Below are 14,874 nucleotides of genomic sequence, written 5' to 3'. Positions count from 1 at the left end.
CTGTCCCTGAAAGCAGCATGAGTTCAGCGAAATAAGCAGCAGGAGCAGTCAAGAGGGGTGATCTGTGGAGAGCGCCACAGCTTCCTGGATGGAAACAAAACAGAGGAGCAGAGCTGACACACACCCGAACACACACACACACACACACACGGAACAGACAGCGGCGAGCAGGACGTCTAAACATGTTTTCAGTTTTTCTTTAACCTCGGTGCGTTTGTGAGAAACTCGGTGTGGTGGCGGCAGTGGCTTTCAGCGTTGACAGCAGAGGCTACTGTAGCAGCAGACTGTATCAACACATGTGTCTGTGCCACACTGCGGCTGTGGATCTGGACTTGGGCAGCTCCTACACCCAGTGGTCCACAGGCAAGGTAGGTCCCCCCTCTGTCTCATCTGCCTTTCGTCTGCAGCTCCTAGTCCATCCTTTACTGAGGCCGTCTATGAAATGGTGTCATGAATGCGTCAGTATTTCAGTTTTGACCTAGGCGAGTATGCAACCTTGAGAGGGATGCAGATGTGTCAGGTTTCATGTGTGGTTGAATGCACTGTTATTGATTAGACATTACACTGTTGTTTGGTGATGAAGTCCACTCTACCTTCAGAAATATGCACTTTAAGCAAACTGCTGTCCTGTTAAATTACTTTAGCAATAATACATTTAAATCACGTAAGCCTATATCTAATTCAATATCCACCACAGTTATTCTGCTGGATGTGGACATGAAGTACACTAAATCAATATTTGCAACCCCCTTAATTTCCTTCATTCTGCTGTGTTTCAGATTTATCTGCTTTTGTTTCAGACCCACTCCCAAAAACACACAGGTTATTGGGCCAGAAACCCGTAGAGACAGGCAGGCAGGAGAGTGAATGCAGCTGTGTGAATGATGCCATATAAATGCTGCTACACACTCCCTGAGCACACTGCCCAGCTGCCTCCTCTCCAGCACAGTGGCAGTCTGTGTGAAAGCAGCGGCAGCTTTTCACCGGGCAGATCTGGTTTTCCATCACTGCCTCTCTGGTCAACAATGATGCTTTGATCCCCCCCCCCACCCCATGGCAGGAATGCCATCTAAGCCTTGATTCGTGAGGACTCACTAATCAGTAATCACTGAATGGTCGGCTCCACACCTAAAAGGAGCTGTTAGCCCACAAGGGCGTTTTGATTAATGAATAGCTCTTAACAGTGAAGATTTGAGTTTGAATGCTGGCTTATTCTTAGTTTGATTGCTTTTCAGGGGCAGGGACTGCAGTCACGCCGGCACTGATAGTGAGGTTTGTCAGCATTTTACTGACATTTAGTACTACTACCTTTAAATGTAACCCCATGTGCAAACAGTCAGGGTGGGGTGCGTCCAGACAATGCTCAATCCTCGAACTTAAATCCTATCATTGTGTGTCAATAAAAATTATAAGGTGATTGATGAATTCTACAATTAATTATCAACCAAACTGCTTATATCATATCAAAGGTGGATGACACTGTCAGTTGTCCTTAGATAAAAAGCACTTCTACCAGTATGATCTATTGAAAGACGGCTACCCAGGTAATCTCAAGTTCCTCTTAACTTTAAACTTGTTCTGTAATGAGAGGCGTCACCCTGCTATTAAACACATAGGGGTTTCCACACAGCAAAGCTAGCTGACAAGAAACCTGTTATTATCCCTTGTGAGACCGTGGTGCTGGTTGTGCAGGACAGGACAGGCTGACAGCATTGTGGGATGACGTGCTGCTGCCGGCTTGGCGCGCCTGTCTGAAAGCAGCACAGGATACCCCATGACAGTGCAGAAATACCAACGTGCCACACGAGCTCCACCATCAGCGATCAGCATGTATGCCATCAGGGATCAATAGTGCACAATAAAAGAGCACTCACTAAAAAATTTAGGACAGTGGTGGTGGCGGTGGCTGTATCGACTGAACTGCTCCAAAGTTTCCTGCCAACTTCAACAGCCTGCTGAAATAGAGAACATTGTGTGTGGGATAATATGTGATTTCAACAGCCGCTTATGCTGCAGAGTGTGTTTTTAACACCACTGTTTCCTGTGTGACCCTGTTCTTGTCTAACTGCTGTTATCTACAGGATTAATCACAAATCCCAGATTATGGTGTTATTATTTCTCATGCTTTTTGGTAGTGGAATGCCAAATCAACCAAAGGGATGATTTTTGGGTTTGGTGACTTCAGTTCCCTATAACACCAGATTAAAGGCCTTTAGACAATACATAATGTCTGATAACCAAATGGGGAAGTCACAGATTACATTTATGTGTCATGCTGCAGTTTGACAGTTTTTTGTGTAATATGCCTTTTTAGTATTTCTTTAACCACTCAACCTGGATGGCAATGCAAGTCTGTTGATCTTTCAGTCCACCACTTTGGTCCAGACGGGCAGAAGGCTTTATGCTAATTTTCTTTGCTGGTCCTCTGACTTTTGCCCTTGAATTTGACATTCTGATTTTTAGATACATTTCTCAAAAACTGAATGGATTGCCAGATTTGGTACACATGTAGCTCTCTAGCCTCAATTTCAACATCTGCCAATGTTAGCATGCTAACACGTTAACTAGGATGGTGAACATGGTAAACATACATTGTAGCTGCTGAACATCAATCACTCCGGCTACCATCTGGTCAAGATTTAAAACTTTTGAGTTTTGCAGTGCTTTGCTTTATGACAAAATAGTGTTTTGCTAAGTGGCAAATGAAAGCATGCTAACACAGCAAGTTGAGATGGTGAACATGGTAAACATGAGCATTATGGACATTTAGCTCAAAGCACTGCAGTCTGCTGTCTCGCAGAGCTGCTAGGATGATTCTTAGTCTTGCTAAAGTCTTGCTAATTTCACATTTAGCCAGTTTCCTTTTAGTTATGTGATACATACATTGTCCAAATTTTGTCATCTCTCTGCAAAAACTGAATGTTAGAAACTTTGAACTTTGAAATGTTCAGAAATGTAGCTTATAGCACACTATCACGGTTAATCTCTCTTTCCTGTCATTAATCAGTTAATTTTAACAAAAGGTTTTCAAAGCTGTTAATTGTATTTGAGTGGATTTCCCTCTTTTCCACCTTCCTCCCATATATTTTTTCTTGATGTTGACATTATGGTCTGAACAATATTCCAACCCTCTGTAGCTCCAAGAGTCTGTATTTACCATGTATCTAAAAGTGATTGACAATCAATTCTCTCTGTCACAACAAACGAGGAGTGTGTCAATAGCTGTAGGTTTACTGAAAACAGAGACCTTGGACTTTGGCCTTAAGTATGGCATCCATTTATTTAGTAATAACAGGCATGATGACTAATCAATATTACTGCAGTAATTACACATAATTATATTTTGCTTCATGCACCACGGAGCTTTAAACAATGATTAATTCATATCTCTGCTGGCAGCAAGACAATGGCAGTGTATTGCTTCAGAGGCAAGTGAAGTCATCACAGTTGGCACAACATTTACCAGAATGATTGACAAGTTCCAGAAACAAGGTGCAGTGTTGTCAGAAGTTGTGTGAAGTGTAACAAAGGAGAAGCACAGTGTTACATCTATAATGAGGACACAAATAGATCTGTGCTGTCTCTGCTTTCAGGAATATGGAGGCTGTAGCTCCTCTCCGTCCCTAGCAGAAGGGCTAGGAGCAGCCTGATTCCTCTGTACCTCCCTCCCCGCCTGCCTTGCTCCTTCATGGCCAGCAGGAGCCCAACCATGAGCCAGGAAGCCAGGGACTCCGCACCAGGGACCCCTGAGACCGGCGCTGACTCCCATCTGGGGACCGAGGTCTTCTGCAAGCTGTGCCTCAGTGAGCAGCCATCTGCAGCCACCAGGGAGCTGCAAAGCTGCAACTGCAACTTCTGCACAGCAGTGAGTAGAGCAAACCTGTTCATTCAAGACATTTACAGTAGATAACGCTAATATTCAAATATTTGCTCGAACAGTGAAGAGCATATTAGCTGCTATAGGAAGAGAACCAGTGAACCTTGTTAAGCCTCCACGCTGTATTTAGGAAAAAAAAGCCATTATCCTCTGCTTATATTGCTCCTGTTTTTAGTCATTTCTGTGGGCGGTGAAGATTTCACAAAAGATCCAACACCAAACTTTTTTTGGGGGGGGAATTTAGGCAAATCTCCAGCATTTAAATTACTTGGATTGGGATCCGCCTCTTTATTACATCACCACTTCCTTCTTTAGGATCTTAAAATAGTTTTTTTATTTGCAAATCTTGAGTGTTACAGCTCTAGTGAAATGAAACCGTTTCAACACAGGACTTGGTTTCTCTCCTGTTTTTTTTTTTTTTTATTGTTCTTGGAAATTTTTGTGATTTATCAAGCTGTAACTATGATTAGTATGAGTATTTATTACAGAATTATGGAGGCCAGCTATTACACTGTGATACGTGTCCGGCTGCTCTATAGAAACTGAGATGTTGGTGTTGTGTCCTGACACAGAAAGGTTGTCATATAGTGGCAGGTGTTAATCTCTGCCCATGCTAGCTAAGTTGTCAGTGTTGCACGCACAAGGTCACACAGATAAAACACACACATACACAGTGTCACAGGGGAAGAAGGAGGGAACTGGATACTGTGAAGCCTGCTTATCAGTTAGACTGCATTGTATAAACCTGAAATATCTCCTCCAGTCTTGTTCATGAGCACAGACTATTGCGTGTGTTTTTGTGATTCCAGCTCAGTTTTTGGATGAACAGTACATCATGTTTCATGAGAAAGCACATGATAACCACAAGTTTGCGTTTACCAGACTGCTGTGATATGTTTATTTCTTACCTTCCATGGAAAAGTGACATTTAAATGTTCTTATTTTCTGTTCCTCTAAACTGTCTGCCCTTGCACAATGTTTACACAGTTCCTCCTAGTCCTCCCTATTTCGTAGCAGAGGTAACATATGACTTTTGACGTGTGAATGCTGATGAGGACGTGTTTATGTGGCATTTAGTTTGGCCTGTATGCACAACAGCTCATTTTCCCTTTGTTATCTTTGCATTTTACTGCATATGTCATTAGCAGATTCTTTATTACTTTTCATGGATGGTAAAGAGGAAAACGTATGATTATGATATATTGTTAGATATATTGCTTCTTGCAAGGGCATTTGTAGACATTTGTGATGTATTACAGTACTGTTGGTTCCATTCAGTATCTGTTGTTCCTCCCTCTCCAGTGTTTGCAGCAGTATGTTCAGCTGGCCATCATGGAGGGTGGAGGGGCCCCCATCACCTGCCCAGATATGGCCTGCCAAAAGACTGGCATGCTACTGGACACTGAGGTATGTCCTGTTTAAAACCAATGATATGTAGGTCATGAGTGAAACCAAAAAAAAGCAAGGAGTCTTTAGACTCCATAAAATACAAAAATAATGTTGACACACAAACTAAAAACCTGTTTGAGACAAGTATTTTTTGGCTTTGTTCATTGGAAACCAACAGGCTCAACCAGTTTGTTTCCAGCCCAGAGTGCAGCAAACTTATGAAGTTGGATTTTTAGTCTTGTGATTTTAAAATTGTGTGGGCTGAATTAGCTAAGATGAAGTGTTGTGAAAATCTTGTGTATCCAGCCTTAACAATATTTCTTAGGAAATTCTTGTTATTTGTGACTGTGAAGGGTGAAATGTGGTAATATGAACAGTAAGACAGAAAGTGAAACTCCTTGAACTGTTGCTCACCATAACTTTTACACAGTTGGCACATCAGAGAAGACTCTCATGTTAAAATGCCAAACTTTACAGCAGAATGTTTACAACCTGATAGAAAAAATGGCTTTGTTCTCTATAGCTAATTTCCCCCTTCATGACAACTGTACAGGGCTGAATTTTTATATAACCCATCAGTTTACATTTTATAAAGCTCAAAGTTCTGAATAATTAAGGGTGAGCTGCTTTGAGTGACAGGTTGGTGAGCGTACCTTTGCCATAAGCCGGCATGCACCGAAGGCTCAGCTCCATACACACCCTACCTCTTTGCCTATTGTGAATTAGCCAGGAATTAGGCAGTCAGGCACTGGTAAGATGGCGATGGCAGAGCAGCCCACTCTGAGCTTCAAAACCACTCTTCAGAAACCTATGGGTGATGTCACAGAAGCTACATCCGTCTTTATTTACAGTCTATGGCTGCAAGCAGTTTTAATGCTTCTTTTAGTCTTGAGAGATTGGAGTGCGAAATAAAGAATTCCCTGAATCTTACTGGTTTTGAAAATTTGTAACGCTGCAATCAACTCCTTTTTTCTCTGACGTGACTTGAAATGCAGCAATCTGCCGACCAGTTGATCCTCGATGATCTTTGAAGCACGTAAAACAGCTCCCTTTTAATCCTGACTACCATATTTTTTTGCATTTATCCATTAGGGTTTACAGATAGAGGAATTTTCAAATTTATTTTCCATAAGTCTTGCAGTGAAGTTGAAAATTCAGAAACTTTATATTTCCTGTGATCTCTATATCAGTGTGTACACAAAAAATTCATCGTCAGAGCTCTCTCTGAATAATCTGTGACTAAATGCCTCTCTGTGCTCTGTGATTGCAGATAGCCAGCCTGGCATCAGAAGATCAGGTGGAGCTGTATCAGCGTCTGAAGTTTGAGAGAGGTAGGTATTGTTGCATTAGCATGGTGATGGCTGGTGACAGGCAGTGGGGCTATTTCAGGTCACACTTCAGTTGGGGCATTACACTCGGGGCATTACACACAAAGGGCAGAGCTTCACATGCCTGAGATATTGTGGGACCTCTAGTATTATCCAGGAGGTTACAGAAACTGTAGCTTTAATACCTTTCGGAAATCTAATAACAAATGCATTACGAGAACCATGTAACTTTTATTATACATTTGAAGTAACGAACTTTTGATTGCAATAAATTGTATGACCTATATGTAACTGATTGCACATATATTGTGGAAATGTTTGTGAAGGCGAATTGCATCTCGGCCCTGCATTGGAGGCCTGGGAGCAGAAAGAGAGTATCTGTTGAAATAGGTTTCTGTTGACATTTATAAATTGCAAGCTGAGGTTAGTTTGCCTTGCAGCTATATTGGTCTTTTCTAGTTGCACAGTAACAATATGCTGTAAAGCCAATAATAGTTATTGTATACTCAGACCATAAATCATACAGCTCATAATACTGGAAGTATAAATAAGTGCAAAGTACAGGCTGTTTTGCAACAGTGTTTCCCTTCTATAATGATTCACAATGAAAATATGAGCTGGTGAAGTGGATCTGAGTCAGGCCATTAAAGCTCCAGTTTTTGTTTTGGTTGTGAAACATGTCAGACGTATTTTTTGCCAATTTTTTGTGAGCATTTTACTCTTGAATTATCCTCCTGCTCTTACACCTCTGTTTGCCTTCATAGATAGCCAACTGGAAATGAGATCAATAGATGTTTTCAGTCATGGTTTGCAATGTCAGTTGGTTGGTCAGTCTGTCCACCACTGTGGTCCAGACTGAAATATCTTGAAATTTGCTACAGATATGAATTTAACCTCAGGATGAATTGTATTAACTGTGATGATCCCCTGACATTTCATCCAGCACCATGATCACTTTTAATGGGATTAACTTGATTTTAATGTGTCCAATATTTTTTTGTGTATGACCAAATGGATGCAAAGTTAAAGAAGCTATTTGTAAGTTTTGCTATTGCCACATAGCTAATGTTAGCTAGTAGCATGTAGAAAGCATGTTTGGTGGCAGAGAAAACAATAAATACAAATAGCCTCTTTAATGATATTCCCATCGGCCTCAGATGTGCTGTATTCAGTGCTAACTAGCGAAGGTCAGCATGCTAAGAAGCTAAACCCAGAATGTGGACATGATGAACATTACAGCTGCTCACCGTCAGTTTGTTGGCATCATGTGTAACAACATGCTCCTACTGACCACAGGGGTAAGGGTGCCCTGAGTGCAGCCTCACAGAGCTGTTAGCATGTCAGCTTTTAGTCTTGTTGTGTAATATAACTTTTTCGTTTTTAATTAAGAGATATGGTTTTTACCTGTCTATTCCTGCTACTTTGTGTATAGCATGCTAAACATGTTAAATTAAGATGGTAACTATTACTGTTAACATACTGCTAGCATGTTGGTATTGTCATAATGATTTTGTAGAGCAGTTGATTTAGTAAAATGAGATTTGTCTTTGTACATTACATTATTTTACAAATGTTTAATGGGATGATGGACATGACTTAATTAATGGTAATTCTGGTAATTTTATATTTGAAAATTACTTTATTTTTGTGTACGTAGGGAACTGCATAACTGTGTTATTAGTGCAGGAGTGCTTTACTTGCAGGAGTGATACCATGCAAGAAGAAGGGTGGCATAAAAGTGGCATAAAGAACTAGTTAACAGATAAAAAGATATTTTACAGTGATATAAATAGAAAACATCAGCGACTCAGTTGATCATCACCAATATTTGTTGATTAATTTTCTGTTGATCAAGTAATTGCATAATTGTTTTAGCACAAAACATGCATTTATTTAGTACATAATATTTCTGCTGCTCGTCCTCACATGTACACTCACATCTCCTCTTCGGTTTCTGCAGGAGTGAAGTTGGACCCCAGTAAAGCCTGGTGCCCAGTGCTTGAGTGTCAGGCAGTATGCAGTGTGCAGCCAAGCACTGAGGGCCAACCCACTGCTGTGGCCTGCCTCACCTGTCACACCGTCTTCTGCTCTGGGTGCAGAGGGCCCTGGCAGGACAGCCATACCTGCCCTGAACGCCAGCCTATGATGTCATCCTCTCCCTCTCATGAAAGCAGGTCAGTCAGCTAGCTGTTTAGTCAGCCACCCACTGCCTGCAGCCACACAGTCTGAGCTGCACTTTGGAAAAGATACTGTGCTTGAAAGCAGGATGAGTGTGTGAGTTCAGACTGAGGTTGTCTACAAAGAAACATTTGTTTGTGCTGTAAACAGACTGGTAACTGCATCTTGATGGCATTAATTTGTTTTAGTAACAGTTTAAACTCTAAAAGTGGATATACGGTATATTTATGCTCTTTCTAAGACGTTATTACCTCTTCAATAGCCTTATTTTATTTTATGAGAATAATCCCAATCCATGTAATCTATTGTGGCAGGATATTTACATTGAATGGATCATATAAGTGATGTGTAGTTCCTCATTTCTCAGTAGAGTCTGTTGAGCTGAATACAAACATTTTTTCAGGGTTAGTATTCCTCAGCAGTGCCCTCTGTGTAGTCCCTGTTGTACAGTTACATTATTGCGCCGCTCCGAGCTGTGGCTCTGCTAGACGGACTGATGTCATTGGAGATTCACTGAGTTATATTGGAATTCCATTGTCTCTGTGCCAAAGGGAGGTGAGGGATGAGCATTGAACCAATGAGGCCACTGCACAGACGGCGCCTGTGCACCGCAGTGAAGCGGTGGTGTGCTGTGGAGGACGGAGCAGATGTGGGTAGAGCAAAGGAAAATCCTCTTTAGATTTGAACTTACAAGTGTTATATACATTTTAACAGCCTGCAGGTTTAGTCTTTAAACACAATGTTACTGTACCAAGCCTGCAGCCAGGATTTTACAATTACTCTGGGTAGGAGTCCAAAGTCCCCTAGTGCGTTTCCCCTGTAGAAGTTTTTGACTAGCCATAAATAGTCTGACTAGCCAGGTAATCACACAGAACTGCCACTTAATGTCACTTCAGTTTGGCATTGAGTTCATGTTCACCACTTTCTATTTGAGAGGGTTTGTTATCTTTTCCTGATTCTGTGGGAGTCACATTACTGTTCCACCCTCATTATTTTCAGTGGACACAGTAGCTACATCAGCAGTTGCTAGCTGCAGTTAAGATTTTTCACATAAATATGTTTATTTTTATTTCTGTGAGTCCACTGAAATCTGTATAGGTTTGTTGGTCTCATTCATGCTTGTCTACAATTTCATGCTACTTTCCGGTGAATATGTCGCTATTCCTCATTCCACTTTCAAAACTTTGATTGACTTGGTTGCATATCCAACCAGAGAAACAGCCCTCAGGGAGATTTGTATTAATCCTTAATACATTTGAGGATGTGGACAGGGATACAGAGATCCCCAAAGTGCCACAGTCAGATGAACCAAACTCAAATTTAAAGCTGCTCTAATGTAAAACGTCAAGTGTAGTTACAGCCCACAGAGAATCGTCACCTGACTCTGCAGTTCCCTTCAGTGCTACATAACATTTTAGCATCTTTCAGCTCATTGGTTTCATTTTATGTTTATCAACATGGTTCCAGTCATAACAGAGAGCAGTTTTCAGCAAGAAAGAAAAAACCTTCACACAACCTGTCCAGCACCAAGCAACAGATGCACAAGGTTCGCAGCTGGCAGAGATGCTATCTTAAGAAGGTTCCCTCATGAGACCAAAACAGAGCTAAAAGGAGAGTGAATATTGGATTTACATTCATCGGGTGACCAGAGATGATATGAAGATATTGGCCTGAACAACTATTTGAGGTGATAATATGTCAGTGTTATGTTCACAGCTGCTGCCAAATAGCCAATAAAATCAATAAATGATATTTCATAATTGACGCTCCTCATGTTGTTGAAACCCTCGGTCATGACTTCAAGGTTCAGTAGTAGCTCTGGCTCTGAATTGCACTTAGAAACTTCTTCCTTCATACCTTTGCCTCCCAAAATAATTAACCCAGCTCAAAGTGAGCACTGACCTCTCATTCTGATGCTAAATAAAGACTTCACACTCTGCCTGGAGACTCCTGAGGCCTTCATGGCTTCATACTCCAATGCCCCCCCCAGTAACTGCATATCTGACATCTCCCGTGTCTTTCTCTCCGTGCACAGCCACTCTGACATGCCCATCAAACAGTGTCCTATGTGTGGTATCTACATCGAGAGGAACCAGGGCTGTGCACAGATGTTGTGTAAGAGCTGCAAACACACCTTCTGCTGGTACTGTCTGCAGAATCTGGATGTGAGTCCCACTGTTACCCAACTCACAGATGTGCTTGTTTTTGGACCCCAGTTGAAAAATGACTGTACTGCCTGTCTACCTGTTTAGACTCTAACCGTGCTCATCTCAAAACATCTCAGCCTCTGTCTCTGTATCTTCAGCTTGTGTTTTTGTCTCAGCATATGTATTTTGTAAATGCAGGGTGATATCTTCCTGAGGCATTATGATAAGGGACCGTGCAGAAACAAGCTGGGACACTCCAGGGCCTCTGTGATGTGGAACAGAACACAGGTGAGGACACAACCAGCAGACAGCACAGCAGACACACAGTTTTAATTTCAGTGTTGTGGTGACGCTGTCATTGTCTGGATGGATTAGCCTGCAGCACCACCCATCCATGAGTGGTAGGTTGTTCCATGCAGGGGTTTGATTTTAGTAAAACCGTTCCATCACACCACCAGGACTGGACTCCAGCCCAGCTGCACCGTTTATCTGTCAATTCAGTTCGTCACTGCTGAAATACTTGTAGGTGAGGACAATAGAAGAACTAACACAGGAAAGTAAAACTTCCAATGTGGATGTTTTACTTTATAAAGGCTTCGAACAGAGTGTACTTAAACTCTCCTTCACCATCTGACTTGGGAAACATTCATTAGCTCTGTTCTGTTTAACAGCTGCGACATGTATCGGTGAATTTCCCTTTAAAGACCTACAAAGTCTGTCTTAGCTTGTTGTTAGTGCTTTGTTGTTTTCCACCAGTGTGCCCAAATAATCCTTTATCAGACATTAAGCTGAACTAATCTCCACACTAATCTCAAATTTCTGCCCTGTAATGACGTCACCCATTCAACAAAACAATTACAATTGGCCGCCAAACCTACTTTCTTTCTACTTTTCCCTGTTCTGATGCCATTATCACATGATTAGTATCAAGTTTGCAGTGAACCTCCTTACTGTGTCTCAGTGTTCCTGCGTTGCTAAGTGTTTGGAGACTCCAAACACAACAGTGCAGTTGTTCCTTGGAAAACAGCTCATGATAGACTTGGTCACATCCTTGCCTAACAGGTCCTATAAGTTTTACAGTCTGCTTGTCACGTATTTCACCAAAGTACAGGGGTGTCCACATACTTTTGGTTATATAATGTAGAACTCAATGTTACGTAGTATTGGCAGCGTTAAAAAGTATTATAATGAGACTCTGATTTGAGTGGTTTTGTCAATTGCAGTGATTCTCAAGATTATCAAGATGACATTACCCATAATCTTGATAGTGTTGGGCCACAAACAGTGTGTTACTTGTGTGGCATTGTTTTCCATAAGCATTTCACTCCCACCATTTGTCACTGGTTTGTTTCAAATGGAAGCTTTAAATCCATATAAACCTTTTGTGCCATGGACCAACCTCCCCTCATGATGTAAAGCATTGCAGTATTATGTAATTTATGTAATTATGTTTATGTAATTTTACATTTTAAAATCTTACATAATTTGGAATGCATTGTAGAGGCTGCTGAAGGCTGCCTGTCTTCTTAGTAATAATCTTTTTTTTTTTTTTTTTTTTACAGTAATGACATTAATATATCACAATACATGTTGTAAGGATTTATGGGTTCAAAGTGAAAAAGAGGAGCAATGCAATAAAGCTGCAGACTGTAAAACCAAAACAGTAAAGAGAAAGATGCAGCTGAGGGAAGCTGTGGATAATTCTCTGTAGGTTTGCCACTGTGAGTGACTCCTGTCACATTACACACAGTCATTTGATCCGTCAGTAATATGAAAATATTGAGTAGCGCTGCTTTAAAGATGTTGTTGTCATGTCCTTCAGGTGGTGGGAATCCTGGTGGGGGTCAGCATCATTGTGCTGGTGACATCTCCACTCCTCCTGCTGGCCTCACCCTGCATCCTGTGCTGTGTCTGCAAGCCCTGCAGAGGCAAGAAGAAGAAGAAGAAGAGGAAGAAGGACCTCAGCCAGCCAGACTCCTCCACATCATAGCACCTCCCCCTCTCATTGGCCCAGTCCAGGATCACTCATGAAGCCTAAGGAAACCAACAAGCGCATGTGCAAAGTGGTGGAAAAGAATGAACCTATTGAACAATGGAGCACTTTGTCCAGACTGGACAGACCGGACACCTTGTCAGGGGAGTGGTGGAAGTGTAAATATGAAGAGGATGAATGTAACTCACCTACGTTGTCGATTTCATATGCGCAACAGGTTGTAAGGAGAAGGCAGTGAGAGTTTTCCTCTCTCTCTCTCTCTCTCTCTCTCTCTCTCTCTTTCTCTCTCTCACACACACACACAGATCCAGTGAAAAGTGCAACGCCACCCTCATGTGCCAATTGTCATGATGCCAAACCAGAGGTGTTAGGTGCTCAAGTGCCTCACTCTACAGTGCCTGGTGCTTGGTTGTATTTGCTTTGCCTTCCATTCTATCTTTATCTTATGCAAAAATCTTAGCATTATGAAAATGGAGAACTGTCAGGATCACACAGGGTCATAAATCCCTAAAAAATGCAAAACATTCTTTCATAATTGTAGAAGGCAGACGGCATCATGTGTGCACTGTATATTCTGATATGATACTGATAAGAAATATGATAGGGCTTCAGTGGTGCACAGAGAACTTTTCTTCTGCGAGTGTTTGTTGTTTCCACCTGGCGTTTGTTCCAGACCAAAGGCTAAAGGATAATGTGTACTTTTCTACAGTGTGTTAATATGTATTTATGGTTTATGTGTGTAAGGTATCCTGTTATCATTTCTACATTTCTGTTGATGTTTCTGCATCAGATATTTTATAAAAGCGCCATTGTAATTGAAATAAACACACTGTATTGAACATGAGGGTGTTGTGTTTGCCAGTGACATTTATCATTTCGTGGCTAATTTCTTCACTTTTGTCTTTGCAAAAAAAATGGTCACGAGTACAAAGGAAGTTAACAGAGCAGGAATGAAAATATGTTGTTCTCACTGTGGATAATGTTGAGGTGCTGCTGTATGGATAAAGATTCACCTCCCAACTATAAAGGCATGAAAGCAACAAGGGTACAAATGTTAGCAAGAGCAAAAATATGTACATATAAAAAAGTAACTGAATATCTGTGGAATATCTTAAGGAAGGGGAATATATTTAGTAATACACTTTCTGAAAGCATGAGCTAGGTAATCTGATATAGTCCTCTCTTTAACACGGACTGATGCAAAACAACACGTTTTTGATATTATTCAAGAAAACTGAAATATTAAAAACAATTAAACATTTCCTGAAAATCTGAGAAATAATCAGGTATATAGCCATATATGAATATTATATTATTATTATTACATTATATTGTATCATGCATTTTGATCAAATATCTATTTCTCACATATATTTAATGGGTTTATAACTCATGGCTAGTATGAAATTATACATCCCTGAATATAGATGAGTACAATATAAGCTCAAAACAATATGAATTACAAGCATGTAACCCACAGGCATAACTGCCAATATTAATTCTACATTTGTTTTGTAAAATATTTGAAAAATATAATTGAATTTGTGTCTATGATGTGTTTTCTATCACACAAAAGTAGAGAAAGAGAAAACTTGGAGTATTTCAATCACATGTAAGGCATGAAAAAGTCATTACACCAACTTCCTCATTGAACCACAAGCATGAAGCCAGTCTAATGAAGTTCTAAATACACACACATACATATGTTGTCTAACCTGTAACTGTATGTGGCACTGTTGCCTCCCAGTATTAATAATAATATGGCAGTGAGGTTCAAAATGACCAATTGGTGGGGTGTCTAATTAACGTCAGTAAGAATATCCACATCCCATACCATATTAGAATATATGTTATACAATATATAACACTAGCCTATAACTACACCACATACACAGGAAATTAACACTGTGATAGAAGGATAATAGATGGAAACTACACATCTGGCAAATTATTAAAAAAGGA

The 14,874-nt window shown here is 40.7% G+C and overlaps 1 protein-coding gene across 1 annotated transcript; it reads left to right on the top strand.

The window, feature by feature from the left end:
- The first annotated feature begins 28 nt into the window (after positions 1–28).
- Positions 29–13,756, top strand: rnf144b (ring finger protein 144B). The gene is made up of 8 exons (XM_071469695.1): positions 29–368; positions 3,594–3,865; positions 5,180–5,284; positions 6,537–6,597; positions 8,555–8,768; positions 10,808–10,937; positions 11,118–11,207; positions 12,742–13,756. Exons 2-8 carry the CDS (start codon positions 3,689–3,691, stop codon positions 12,907–12,909), a joined length of 945 nt encoding a protein of 314 aa, XP_071325796.1. The 5' UTR covers positions 29–368; positions 3,594–3,688; the 3' UTR covers positions 12,910–13,756.
- The last annotated feature ends 1,118 nt before the right edge of the window (positions 13,757–14,874 follow it).

Source organism: Trachinotus anak, unplaced genomic scaffold (genome assembly GCF_046630095.1).
Source record: "Trachinotus anak isolate AG129_WGS33_773 ecotype Australia unplaced genomic scaffold, CSIRO_AGI_Tana_v1 ptg000032l, whole genome shotgun sequence".
Classification (NCBI taxonomy): Eukaryota; Metazoa; Chordata; class Actinopteri; order Carangiformes; family Carangidae; genus Trachinotus; species Trachinotus anak.
This window is presented reverse-complemented; position numbering and strand designations above follow the sequence as displayed.